Source organism: Vanessa cardui, chromosome 8 (assembly GCF_905220365.1).
Source record: "Vanessa cardui chromosome 8, ilVanCard2.1, whole genome shotgun sequence".
Lineage (NCBI taxonomy): Eukaryota > Metazoa > Arthropoda > Insecta > Lepidoptera > Nymphalidae > Vanessa > Vanessa cardui.
This window is the reverse complement of record NC_061130.1, coordinates 9932160-9947622: the sequence shown is the minus strand read 5'-3', so window position 1 is coordinate 9947622 and position 15463 is coordinate 9932160. Positions and strand designations below refer to the sequence as shown.

General features: G+C 30.4%; 1 protein-coding gene across 1 annotated transcript; it reads left to right on the top strand.

Moving 5' to 3' along the window:
* Nucleotides 1-1275: 1275 nt before the first annotated feature.
* Nucleotides 1276-7264, top strand: LOC124531623 (MATH and LRR domain-containing protein PFE0570w-like). The gene is made up of 5 exons (XM_047106080.1): nt 1276-1615; nt 3393-3736; nt 3817-4029; nt 4099-6576; nt 6648-7264. The coding sequence occupies exons 2-5, from the start codon at nt 3394-3396 to the stop codon at nt 6917-6919; spliced, it is 3306 nt and encodes a 1101-aa protein (XP_046962036.1). The 5' UTR covers nt 1276-1615; nt 3393; the 3' UTR covers nt 6920-7264.
* The last annotated feature ends 8199 nt before the right edge of the window (nt 7265-15463 follow it).

Sequence of the window (15463 nt, the reverse complement as noted above, 5' to 3'; positions counted from 1 at the left end):
AATTATAATTAATCTGACGAGAAAATATTTTTTCCCAATTGTTAAATTCTAAGATTAAGAGTGCGCCTTAATATAAAATAACTTTTCAGCCTTTTGTATTATATAAATATTATGACCCTGTATTTCAAGAATAAACACGTACATGTTTCCGATACATATATGACAATATTACAGATAATTTTCATTTGCTTACACGAGCTATTTTACAAAAAATTTTGAACATTAATCATAGACTACAATTATATTATAAAAAAATATTAAAAATGCCAACAAATTCCAAAGAAAACAACCTTTTTTAATGTAGCGTATTGTATAAAACCTTTGAAAAAGTTACCTATATTGTTACGTTACGTTAAGTTACGTACCGTAGAGTATTATGCAATGTCTAGACTACAACTAACAACTAGGTCTAGATATTAGATATTAAAAAGCTTGTACATGCGTGATTTGAAAATTTATTATATTAGTAATTCCAGCAGTTCTGTGTTAGGCGTACTTTTTATTATTTGTCTATAAATAAGTGCAAAATTGTAAAATTTTTCCTTAAAGTACTATATATCAAAAACGCTCTCCTGCTATTCCTAAATGAGGAGCAATAATAATTTTTGGCATATCGTATATTGTATAAAGTTTTAATAAATTATGGTGATGTATGTAAGTAATGTATAGTAGTGAGAATTGTGGAAATAAAAAGGGAATATTCACTTGAATTTTAGTTTTCTTTTAGTTTTGTTGGCCAGTTTTGGCCAAGACAGTCAATCTGCCGCCAATCGGCAAGACAGACTGCACAGGAATAACTATAGCGTAAGCAAACACAGCTGAACAAACTGTTTGTATAGCAAATCCGTCAAGGCAAGGTTGATATGGCAGAAAGCGGAAAATGTTGTGTACTTAAAAGTTATAAAAACCTTCCAAAATTCCCGCAACAGATCTGATAAAATTGCACCAACTTCCGCAGCTGTCTGCGAATGTATAGAAAAGTAGATAAAGCAAATGAAAATGAAGACTTACACTTAAGGGACTACAGGGAGAAAAGAAAATTAGAGGAAGAAAATAGAAGCATTTGGAAAATATATTTAAGTTAAAAAATACATTTCCTAATTGAATATTTTTTAGAAACAGACAAAAGATATACACATGATAACAAAGATGGTGATGATAAAAAAAGTTAAAAATCTAGTTAACATTTTTTTTGGTGCCACAAAATAACCGGTTAATTGTTTCAAAAAAGCAAAGCAGCATACAAATAAGTACTTATTAGTTTAAGTACGGCGTTATTTACCTGTTTTTTATTATTTTATCAGGATCTCGCAGTAGAAACAACGTCCAATCAACTAATCCCTTATCTACACGATTAATTTAAATTTGTCATTACATAACGTACAAAAAAGTTTTTCTATGTTTTTTTTTTAAAACCTAAAGTTAAATTTTGACGCAATACATTCGTGTCAAGAGATGTTGGATTAAATCTGCAATAGTTGTCAAAATTATTAGTTAACTAAATTATTAAATTGTGATTTATAAAAGATTCAATAACTTCTAAATTATAGTGATAATGATAGAAGAAGTATTTATTTTATAACTAATAATTTCAATCCAATAATTTATAAAACAGGTAAGATCCGTTTTCAACCGACTTCAAAAAGGAGGAGGTTATCAATTCGTCTATTTTTTTTTTATACAAGCTTTTTTGTTGACCTCAGTGTTAGACAAATATGTATTTTTTTTTCAGTTTAGTATAGAAATGGACACCGCTTATATTAATATAAAATTTACACCATTTAAAGAAAGTATTGTTAATTGTAAATCCCGATACAATTTAGAAATCGTTCCCATAACATCGTGTGTTGAAAATATTGAAAAATTACAATGGACGAATTTAAAAGATAAAATCGAATTTACGATACCGATAGTTTATAAAATAATAATAATGAAACAAAAATATCCGAAAAAACGTATAAAAGTTTATCATTCTTGTGTTGATATTATATCATCTACATCTTTGACAAATGTAAACTTGAGACCTGCAAGTGAATATTCAATCTTGAGTACACCATTTGATTATTTGGATGCTAATAAGACAACGTTTAAAACGGTTCTGAATCCTAAATTGACTCAAAAACAAGATATAAATTTCTATTTATCTAACAGCAATAACCCATTTAAATCGTTAAAAGTTGCAAAGTCTGCCGTAACGTTATTAACTCATGGAAATCTAAAAACATCAAAGCAAGACATTAACTATAAAGGTACAATAATGCTCTGCGAATAAATTACTTTTTTTTATATTATTTTACTACTATTTATTCTTTTTTTTTCAGTCCTTAGTCATGATTTCAAATCATCTGAACCAATCGAACCAATTAAAACAACTGTTGATAAGGGTTGCAATGCCAACCAATTTTCAACAAACAAAATAAAACATGATTCTTCAGATACCGGTGATGCTGCAACTCGAAAAAATGAAACCAAGAAAAAAATATTAATGACACCAGTGTATAATACGAAAGGAGTTAAATCTTTCCTCTCTAAGAATACAGCATGTCTTTTTAATGATCAAATGCCATTACATAATTTAGACGATTACATTATTAATTATAAAATCTATCACCAAAATCAGATTAATAAAAATAATATTAATGAAGTCAATTATTTAAATTCGTTTAGCAGAAAATCTTTAATGTCAAATGTTAGGATATTGCCAGAAGTTCGTATCGCAAAATTCATTCAAATTATGGAAAGGGAAATTCTTCCCTTAAAAATGATATTAAACGATATTATTAATAAATGTGTATCCTTAAATTATTACACATTATTGAAAAATACATCGACTTTTCATAATAACGTTTCAAAGGCCAACATGAAGGGATGCGACGTGAATAATTATTTAAAGTCAAATCGTGTTGTTTATTCGGTTGTGTTTAATGAATAAATTAATATTATTCAAAAAATAGTTAAAATTGTATCCATATTTTATTATTATGTTAAAAAGATATGCTTTGTATTTATGTAATGATTGTGTAATCTGATTACATTATTCTAGTTTGGCTAAAGAGATAGTTTGATGATTTATTTTGTGATGAATGTTTTATAAAGGTGAAATAAAGATAAACCGCTTTGTCTTGTTGACTCTTATTAAAATACAAACAATATGTCAACTATCATGTAACATAAAATAATTACGAAAAAGGTACAAAGGTAAAGTTGTATCTAGAAACACAATGTCTCGTCACAACGAATAAAAAATATCATCGTAACAGTCTTATAATCATATTTTTAACTCGTTATTTGTCGTCAATATATATTTCCTAATCACAACATACGTTTTGGCTTTTACAGATACTTTATAATTATGCTATTGATATTACATAAATTATTTGTATTCATTTAAGAATGACTCAGGAAAGCGTTTTTGATCAGCCAATGAAGAGCACGCCAAATTTACCATTTGAAGTTATTGCCGTACCACAATATGATAACACACGATTAGTCAATAGTGCTAATTATAATTTAAATGACCCGATAAATATTAAGATAAGAATACGAAATAAAGAAGAAAAAGGTGAAAAATATGGCATCGTATCCGCTCCTAAGTTATTTGCATACAATAGTAAAAAAGTACGACTTGTCAGCAGTGACCAGACCATAATGTCTTTTGACCTATTCGTAGAACCTAATACGAGTAAAAAAATTCAAAAGAAGTCTCATAAGAATTTTTTTCACTTCTTTAAACCTAGTAAGTGCAATATAAGTTTATTTAGTCGTCGTGCCGCATGTACTAGATTCTGTTTCTATTGAGCATTATGTTATTTATAGGGGGATGTCTTAGAATACAAAATGAGAATGATGATAAATCTTCCTATCTACCAGGCGCCACTAATGACGTAGCCATGATAAAGAGTACATGCAGCATTGTAGAAACTAATAACATTTCTGAAAAAAATGTATTGAAAAAAAACTTCCCTCGCATTCCTTCCTCTGAAAGAATAGATAAGCAGCTAAAAGCCTTCATGGGAATATGCAAACCGGGTAAATATTATTCAATTATATCTAATATATTAATATTAATAAATTAATTTAATTTACTCTTTTGTATAGGTGGTTGCTTAGATCCACCGTTTAATGAAGATAAATATTCTTACAAACCAGCATTAGAGCATTCATCGACAAGTCTGAAGTACAAAACTAAGGACAAAAAGGAACTAAGGCAGGAAATAACAAGCTTATATACCGATAGTGGGGTAAAAATAAAAATGAAAGAGACAAGTGAAAATAATGGGAAACCACAACTAGAGGATAACGGAGAACCTGATGCACATTCTCTTATAACGTATCCTACCTCCTCTTCAAGCAATGAATTTCGAGTGCATAAGGAAAGTCGTGATATGAAATTAAAAAGCAGACTATCCAGTGAAAATAAAGCACGAATATCTATGAATGAATTTTCTGAAATATTCTTTATGCCACCAAAAAAAGAAAAAAGCAAAAGTAAAGGAGAAAACTTGACTGGAAAAGTTTGTATGATAAAAGACACTGATATCGATACTGTAAATCATTCTACAGAATCGCTTACTGTTATAATACAATCTAAAAGCTTGATTGAAGGTGAACAGGAAAATGCTAAATATGTTGAATTGATTGAAAATATAAAAAGTCCGAAGGAAAATTTGCATAATATAGACACTGATGTGAATACAGTTTTAAATACTCGCTCTCAAGACCTATTGAATATAAAATATACGGCGGAATTTCTATTGGAAAACAAAGTATCAAATATCCAAAATTATGCATATGATAAGAGTATAATCAATACTGATATTCAAAAAAAAGAGACTAAAGAGCAAGATGATTTTGCAGAGAATTACAAAGAGACAAACAAAAATAAAAATGAAGAAGCCGTTGATATAGATGATGTTAAATTATCTCTGAAAAATATAACCATACAAAAATCAAACTCTATTACTATAGCTAATCCAGTAAATAAAACAAAAGACCTCTTGTATTCTTTTAGTGAATCCATAAACACGCTTGTAAAAGAACATAAAGAAATTGCGGATATGGGGAAATTAATAGACCCATCGTTCAAAAGCAAAGAATTTCAAAATACAGATTTATATACTAATACAAATTATATTGCTGGTCTAGAAACAGAAGCCATTGAGCAACATAATTCAAGTTACGACTGTAAAGAATCGTTTAAGAAAGAACTCGAAGAAAATAATGACACAAGTACAATAAAAACTGCAGACAGTAAAGAAATGCAAAATGTAGAATTAAATAATAACGTAAATTATCAAATTATTGAATCAAAAGAATTTAAGGATTCGGTGCAAGAATCTCGAGAGTCCTTCAAAAGAAAACTTGAAGATATTACTAATGCAGCTGAAATTAAAGCAACACTTTTAAAAAGTAAACATGACGATAATTTACATACGAACAGCATTGTAAGTAAAGATGTCGTTGAATCAAAAGAATCGCAATATTCACAGAAAACTCAAGAGACCTCGCTAAAATTATCTATAGATGATCCTAGCGTGAATGAATTAAAAAATACTTTTATAACGAGTGAGGATATAGATGAAGATAATTTAGAGACAAACAAGACTACAGATAATTATTTTGATCGTGATAAAAATGTTGAATTTTATCAAAATTTGAATAATAATTTACCCGATGCCTACCAAACTGTATTTTCATCTGACAAAAATATTGATATTGAAACTTGTAATAAGGAAAATTTAATATCTACTTCAAAACCAGAGAAGGGCTACGTCCAAGAACTTGTCGATAAAAACCTAGGTAAAGATATTCCTTTAACATCAAATAATGCAGAAACAGATAGTCGTATCGAATCTATACCTTTTACAGAAACCCCTAGGCAAGCATCAGAAGTGAATTCAACCAGAAAACAAATGAGCTTAATATTAATTAGAGATGAACAAGTTGAAAATATTTTTCGTTCTACTCATGTAGATAAGAAAGATAGTCCTATAGAAAATCTTAAACATTTCTATTCGTCTGAATCGGTAACGAACGCATTGGAATCCAACAGAAATATTAACGATATAAATAAAGATATCGGTGGAAGCTGTAAAAGTGAAAACTCGATAATCCATAAAAATTTAAAACCACTTGATGATGAATCACTCCAAATTAAAGTTGAATCTTCGTCGAAAATTGTGGACGTAAATGAATGTAATAACAACAGACCTGATTTCCGTGTTGCAAATAGTGATAATGAAGATTACACTAAAACTGTAAATTTAACAAATTTAGAACATTTGCAAAATGTTTACCTAAAACAATCAGATACAAATAATATAGAAAAACCATTTGATGAAGATTTTGCTACAACTATGTATTCCTCAATAGCAATAGACTTCGGTTTTCGGTATTCTGTTGACAATGATAAGTTAATAATTAAGTCTGTTGATACTTCAACTCCTTTAAACAAAGGCGTAGGGGACAAGATTAGCATTATAAAATCTATGATCAGACCAAACGGTGATGAAATTAGAATACCGATTGACTTGGATATTGATTTGGCATTGGTAATAAAAAAAGCCTCGAATGAAGGTAGTTTTTTTTTAAATATATTTTAAATTGTGTATGTCAATATTTTATTTAAAAATTAAAATTTGTTGCAGTTACAACTTCGCATATGGAGCATAAGTCTGAACAAAAAATAAATGAAAAATTGGTTGAAAATACTGCAGAAAAAGAAGACTTTTTACAAGAAACACTTAGCTCGGTTTATAAAACTTTAGTTCCAATAAACATGATAATCCAAAAGTTAAGAGAAGAAGCAAATATACTGTCACGCCAACAGACTTCTATAAAAGAAACTTTAAAAATAATGGAAAAGAAACCGATGAGATTGATTCATACTAATGCACTATGTGGCTGTCGAAAAAAATAATATATAGATTCGTAATAATTGAAAAGATAATTTGCAATTGATAACGGTACCAGGAAAAGTATTTTATATCATTTATACTTAATTTGTAGATGCTCTCCTTATATCGGTTATCACAATAGATACGTTATGATTATTTCTATTTTAAACAATATTTTTATGTAATTGAAAATAGGTACTTACACGATTACGAAATAATTGGCAATTCCGTTACCCAGCCGTCTATTTTTTCCTCATATTGGATTAAAAGTTTTTTTGAGAAAACTTAAAAGTAAAAGAAAAAACCCCTAGATTTTTTTTATTTTTTATTGCATCGCTTAATATTTGGTCATAAAAAAGTCATCATTTGGGCACAACATTTGACACTGAAAAAAAGCGTAAATAAAGAATATTTGTTATGAAGGTTATTCCTTTTAATGTTTTATTTATCATGAATGTTTAGTATAGAATTTGTCTGACAAAAACTGGATAATTTTAATTAAGGCCATTTATTATTTCTCTTAAAACAGGCAAAAAACATATACAAAAAAGAAGTGCAGGAAGTGAAAGTAGGTAAACTTTGTACATGCACAAAATGCGTAATAACTAATAAATGACATTTATTTACTTACCAATTTATATATATCGTCTGAAAACCATTTGAAATATGATAATTTGAACGTCATTTTATTGCTAGCGTAATGAAAAATAACAATCAAAGTGGGAGTATTAAACACAAAGTGAGGTATTGATTTTGTTTAACTTAATATTACAAATTTAAAAAACTAAGGCACAGTGTCAATGTTTCATAATAATACGATGCTTATCTTAATTCGCAAAATCAACAAACTTAAGTAATATTACAAGTGTGTGTGTTTAAGGATAGAAGTATTAAAGAATTTTAATTAGGTAATGGAGACATGTAAAATTGCATTATATACATACCTTTTTTGCTTATTATCACTCGAAAATTCACGAAATACTACTTTGATGATATCATTACATTAAGAAAAAATACAAATCAAAATAAACTTTATTCAAGTAGGCTTTTACAAGCACTTTGGAATCGTCATTTTACAATTAACTGAATCTGCCACCGGTTCTGAAAGTAGATTCTACCGAAAAGAACCGGGAAGAAACTCAGTAGTTACTCTTTTTCAACATTAAACAATTGAGGCAAGAAGGGCTATTCTTTAACAAGAAATGTGATGTGTGACATATCAAAATGTGCGGTCAAACATCACATCACAATCACAAACAGTGAGATAGGAAGTGAATTCTTACAGAAACGCACTGAAGTTCCATTTTATTAGTTTCGACGTATAAACAGTTAAATGTTAACACAAGAGCAATTCAGTAGGAATGTATAGTAGGACACAAATTAGATGTAGCATCTGAAAATGCAATGGAATGAAATTAAAACCGATTACTGCCGATTTACACAACCAATAGAAATTGCTCCCTATCGCGCCATTCGACGCTATTCTTCGCTATAGATTCACGCGTCAGAGAAACAAGTGCATGTAAATCGACGCGTCAAATTGACGAATATATTAGGTCATATGATATTACACGTTATTACGTTTATGCAAAGATCATATTCACATTAGAAATAAATACTGATTATTTGGGAGAGCGTACTCAATTCGGATGTGATCGATTTTACGAATTTTGCCGATGCGACATCAAGTTGTGTCGTACTATACTTCATCCTTTCAGTAATTTTACATCTTTTGTGTAAATGTTTTTTTGTTTTTACCCAAGATGAAAAACTCTATCGGAAATAGCGCTCTTTATTTAAAACGGGACTTAACACATTTTTGTATTTCATTTTTCTTGGGCGTAAATTGTGTGAAAATTACTGAACGCAACGGTTTGATCACTTGTCTGTGGATGCTTATAGTCTATTAATTTTTAGAATTTCGTTAATCCCTCGCCCTCTCTATTTAACTCCCAGCTAAGCTGGCTTGTAACATTTGAATGTTATTCATAATATTAAAAAAAATATATATAATATTAGATAAATAAATAAATGTACTAGCTATTCCTATAAGCGTTATTGATATTTCTCTTGTTATTTTGTATAGCATCGACAATAAATGAAGTGACGCATGAATTATGTAATTAGTCAATACATACCTACGAAAGATCTTTATTGGAAAATTATTATAATTGATTTATAAAGATAAAGACCACTTCACAAAAAATTATACTCAAATTAACACTAATTATCCTCATAAATTGTATTATCATATATTTTTTTTGTTGTTAACGTCACCTTTTTTTTTGCATAACCTTATTGTTAATTTATCGGATTTGCCTGAACGACGCTATTAATATACAAGCTTAATTATGAACAATACTAAATTAATACTTATAATTTAATAGTAAAGTGCACTCGTTTAATGCAACTATTACATAAAAGTCTAAAATTTCTGAAACTGTGTTTAAGGCCTGAAATACAAATGATCATCTCTTTCTCTTGCTATGATTAAAATAATTATACTACTAGAATTAGACTGCAGTCTGTCATATTACACATAATAATATTGGGAGTCTCTGTTGGTCATATTATAATAATCGTTTTTTACTAAACGCATATGTTTGCACGGTGTATGTACAAAAATATTATTTTACCATTTCTGTCTTTTTGTTCCGATTAATCTCTATACTAGACAGCAGGACTGATTTTGACGCGACTTCCTCTGGCACAAAACTGTTGTAATAAGTAACTTAGGCTACAGTAATAACTTACGCGCACGAAGTCGAGGGCATTGCAATTGTTATATAATTCAACCGACTTCAAAAAAAGGAGGAGGTTCTCGATTCGACCCGTATGTTTTTTTTCTATGTTTGTTACGCGATAACTCCGGCAATTATGAACTGATTTGAACAAATCTTTTTTTGGCGTATAGGTAATACCTCAAGGGTGGTCTTATTTAAATTTAATAATAAAAAAACAACCCCCAAGGGTGGAAAATTGGTGATGAACTTTTTTATAGGCAATATCTCCGCCGATTATAAACCAATTTGAACGATTATTTTATTTGTGTTCACGCATTTGAAGTCGGTTTTATTTATTTTTTCAAATTAATTACACAAAATGATATATACCGTATTTATATACAAATATATTTTTTATTAGTCTATAAAAAATAGGCTGTGCTAAAAAAGTACGATAATAATGGCAATATTAAAATATTCAATGAGGTAATTAAAAAACGAGCACGTCTCTATCGATTACTGAACAGAATTCGTATTATGTCATAGCTCATGTCGTATCTCACACTTGAAATGTTGAAAAGCGACTTACGGTATCTAATACGTAATTTTAAAGCGTGTATTCTTCATGTAAACAGTCAAGATAAAGGTCCATATAAATTTCTGACATTTCAGAGTGGTGGAGGTGAGTTCCGAGTTTATTCTTATTAACTAATTTGAGCAGAGATGGCCCAGTGGTTAGAACGCGTGAATCTTAACCGATGATAGCGGGTTCAAACCCAGGCAAGCACCGCTGATTCATGTGCTTTATTTGTCTTTATAATTCATCTCGCGCTCGGCGGTGAAGGATAACATCGTGAGGAAACCTGCATGTGACAAATTTCATAAAAATTCTGCGACATGTGTATTCCACCAACCCGCTTTGGAACAGCGTGGTGGAATATGTTCCGAACCTTCTCCTTAAAGGGAGAGGAGGCCTTTAGACCAGCAGTGGGAATTTACAGGCTGCTGTTGTTGTTGTTGTTAACTAATACCTGTGTCAAGAAAACCGACGCTCATAAATATTATGATTTCAGTAACACATATTGCCTTTCTTGCAATTACTCTTTATCTACTCAGAAAAAAAACTACCTACAATTACCTCATTCACTAAATACGTCATAAAGTTTAAATTACATTTTATTATCAACTCAATATTTCCTTATCGTCCAAACAAATAGCGTAAGATAGATAAAACTGACTTTAGTAAATTTTATTTCATTTAACTATACCTATTATTTGAAAAATAAGAATATTTCAATGTCAATGTCGATTAACTATTTTGGCATAGCAGTAATGTATAGCTCCGCGATATAGGTAATTTTTGTCTATACTTATAATAAATCTGTAGGGAGGTCAATTCTGTACATGAAATATTTTTCCAAAATAACTATCAGGGGGTGATCAGGGGTCGATACTGATGGCAAAAATGCAATGAGTAAAATTTTTGTCTGTCTGTCTGTCTGTCCGTATAACCGTTATAGAAACAAAAAGTACTCGACGGATTTTAACGAAACTTGGTACAATTATTTTTCATACTCCTGAGCTGGTTATAGTATACTTTTCATCACGCTACAGTCAATAGGAGCAGAGCAATGATGGGAAATGTCGGAAAAACGGGCGAAGTTACTCCATATTTTAAGCTTCCGTCGCGTGTACAACCTTAATGGTTAAAGCTACATAGAAATTGTGTATTACGGGAATGTTCTCCTTAAAATTATATAATAAATATCCCTTGACAGCCTTTGTCTATCTTTTATGATTGACTCACAATAACACGTGTCACTCCCGCTTAGTAGTTCGAAGCTTTCTGATTACATCTGTCTATTCCTGCGTTTATAATGTTACGAGAGTAACCTTAGCCTTCAATACGGTTTTATGACATTTGATTATATATCATAATTTATATCACATTATTATTGCATATTATTAATAAAGCAGGAGCTATTGAATTTACTTTATTATATACAATTATTATTGTAATTAATTGATCAATAATTTGTAAAACTTTAATTAATATTATTTTATATGGATATGCATTTAGTACTGGCATGTAACACTATTTCTTATTTTAAATATTATTGAGCTGTCATTATAAAACAATTGGACTATAGCGTGGGGCATTCTAGCAAAAGATAGAGACATTGAAGCATCATTGTAAAACGATAATATTATTTTGGCCATCCCGAACTACTGAAATAACAATATATATTACACTCTCAATCATCCCAAATTAAAAAAGTTAACAGTATTAACTATTTCATAAAAAAGAAGCATAGAAATCGGTACAGAAACACCATAGTTATACATGAAATAATGATAAAGCTATCGCACGTGAATAAATAAATAAAATAAAATAAAACTAAATCTATACTACTATATAAATCTCTAGAGTCTGTCTGTAGACTTATTTTTGTCATAATTCGTCATAAGTATTCTTTTTATGATTGACTGATATAATTTTTACCACTTTTGACATTTTTGTTTGTCTGTATGTTCTGCTATAACTCGAGAACAGATGCACCGTGCATCTTTATAAAAATTGATGTACAGGAAAAAAATGTGCTTTCGCAAATGATATGCTATCTATATACAAAAGTGGATGTGTTTGTATGTGTGTCATCGATAAACTCAGAAACTATTTGATCGATCATTAAGATTAAATGAATAAAGAGATGATGCAATCCCCATTGATGTAACTCGCCACCAGGTAGCGCTGCGATATAAATATAAATATAAAAATGAGTACCTACAAGTATTTTTTCGAAAGTGATTAATTCATCCGTATCATTAAAATAACCAACAGGTGGCCCTTACGAGCATCACGATGCATTTCTATGCCGATCAACCGAAAAGTATAAAACATGAAATAAAAAATGAAAATCATTGATCATCATTGAATCAAATAATTTATATAAATAGAAACCACCATGCCATTGAAGAAACAAAAGATTGGAACATCAACAATATATGCGCAGCGTCATCCAAAAGAGCTACGGAAACAACATACCAAAAAGAAATACGTTTAGAAACAAATAGAATCCGAATTTCTACTTTGAGAGTTGCCAAAACAGTTAGTCAACGTAATGATCAAGTTCCAGATCTTCGAACGAGCATCTTCCTCAAGAGATACTGAAAAACCTGACGAGCGAGCCCAACGACTGGATGATCAACGATTAAAATAGACTAAGTCAAGAACCAATCTCAATAAATCCCGATGTGATAATTGGTTCAATTAATATAGTATGCCCATATTGTCACGCTATGATGTTTAAAATAGACTGCTGGTATAGTGCTACTCCACTGGCAAAATGTATTTACCATAACTGGTTGAACCACCAGAACCTCTTCTTATGTACGTTACGGGAACTACTGAGGAGTCTGAACATTTTCCTTAAGCATATTAGAAATTACAATTGTTGCTTTAAAATGACATCATTTAGAGCAACAAATATTGTACAATACAATAATTTCCAGTCTACGTTTAAAGTGTCTCATATGATTGGTTCAATTATTTCAGTATCTAAATAAAATCTCCAGTTTCTGGACATTTATTCCGTGGACAACGTAGAAAAATTGATTCTTCGATACATGTTCAGTACCACAACTAATCGAGAAATCATCGCTAAAATTAGGACTAAAATAAATGTATAGTTAAAGATTTTAACAGTTTTAAACTAGGTGCTCTAGAATGTGAAACAACAAATGATTCAAAGACACTATCAATGCAGATAGAACGCCATTGAATACAGAGCATGAAAGGCGTTTTAATGCTGCCGTAGCTCCTGAAGTCACAGCTGTAGATGTCGGTACAGAAATTACAAAAAGAGGTATTGATATCACCAAGCGACACAAAAACACTCAAGGTGTCGCTGAAACACATCAATCGTATGACAATTATTACGATTATCCAATTATGTTTATGCGAGCAGAAGATGGATAACATCTCGGACTGTATCAAAATATTCTCACGTTTCATGATATTCATTGTTGACATGTACGCTATGGTCGAGAACGAATGATTACTACATTACTACATTACTACATTCGATACAACCAATCAAAACTCTGGCTGCAAAAAGTAGCTGCTGATATTAGACAAAGATCTTCGTACAGTGGAAGTTCAAGACATATGCATGAATATGCTCAGGATGCTTTGACGTACGTTCGTAAGTATTGACAAGGTTGTAGGTATAATGACATCGATATTCGATTGAACCCGATAAAAGAGGACGTGTTGGTTTGATGCAAAATTTTACAGACTATAGAAATTTAATCAAAAATTTGATCGTACCTATATAACATCGTATAAGTTTATGGGTGTTATGACCAATTTGCAGCCTATCGAGAACATCATTGAAGAAGATGAAATAGATGACGAATATTATTTTTTTTTTAAAGAATTTGATTAGATCTCGCATGTTTTTTTTCTTTTTATATGTTTCTTTATTATTTGTACATTGTTGATGATCAGTAATTAATTACAAAAGGAAAAACTAAAAATTTATTTTTCTGCGACTTCCAGCGAAGCGGGCGGGTATAGCTAGTTATTAATATATTTAATACAAGTAAAATAATATTTGGTTGTATGAGTAACTTAACGTAAAGTTTTCCCCTACAATGAGACTACAATAATTCAGTCATCTATAGATATAGTTGTTCTGTTTAAGTTTAAGAGAGTGAAATGGAAATTCTTATATCTAGGTATTCGTATATGGTGTGATTTACTGAAATGAATTTTATTAGGAATATCTGTATTTTATAAGAGTAATAAAAATGATTATTAATCATAATAACTTTTCTAGTATATATATATATATATATATATATATATATATATATATATATATATATATATAATATTAATATTCCGAATATTTGACTCGGTTTTATTTGGGTTTGATTCAGTGGTCGAAATGTTTACGAATTACATTAACATTGTGATTATGTTAGATACCATATTGTACTTTGTTGCGCAATTTTATTATTTATTCAACAGACATAAATAGTTTGTACGTTTGCATATTAATGTTCAATCCCCCAACTATAAATAAGGTAAATTTAAACAGTACGTGTTTCTCTTATCCGCTTAATACGAGAATATATTTAATACTATTGTAAATACAAATTAAGGGTGCGGATCAGTGATACTTGTTCAGTATACCTATATGAAGGTATAGAGTTTCTTCTTAAAGAATACTTTAAGAGAAAACTCGAAGCTGAATGCAGATCCAGAGAGCGGAATGTCAGATTGACTGACAATATTATATAATTTTGACGACCTCCATGGTCGAGTGGTGTGTACACCGGTTTTCATGGGTACGCCACTCTGAGGTCCCAGGTTCGATTCCTGGCCGAGTCGATGTAGATTACCATTAGTTTTCTATGTCGTCTTGGGTCTGGGTGTTTGTGGTACCGTCGTTACTTCTGATTTCCATAACACAAGTGCTTCAGCTACTTACATTGGGATCAGAGTAATGTATGTGATGTTGTCTCATATTTACATAAAAGTAAAAAAAAAAGTAAAGTAACAGCCTGTAAATTTCCCACTGCTGGGCTAAAGGCCTCCTCTCCCTTTTTGAGGAGAGGGCTTGGAACATATTCCACCACGCTGTTCCAATGCGGGTTGGTGGAATACACATGTGGCAGAATTTCTATGAAATTTGTCACATGCAGGTTTCCTCACGATGTTTTCCTTCACCGCAAAGCACGAGATGAATTATAAAGACAAATTAAGCACATGAAACAGCGGTGCTTGCCTGGGTTTGAACCCGCAATCATCGGTTAAGATGCACGTGTTCTAACCAC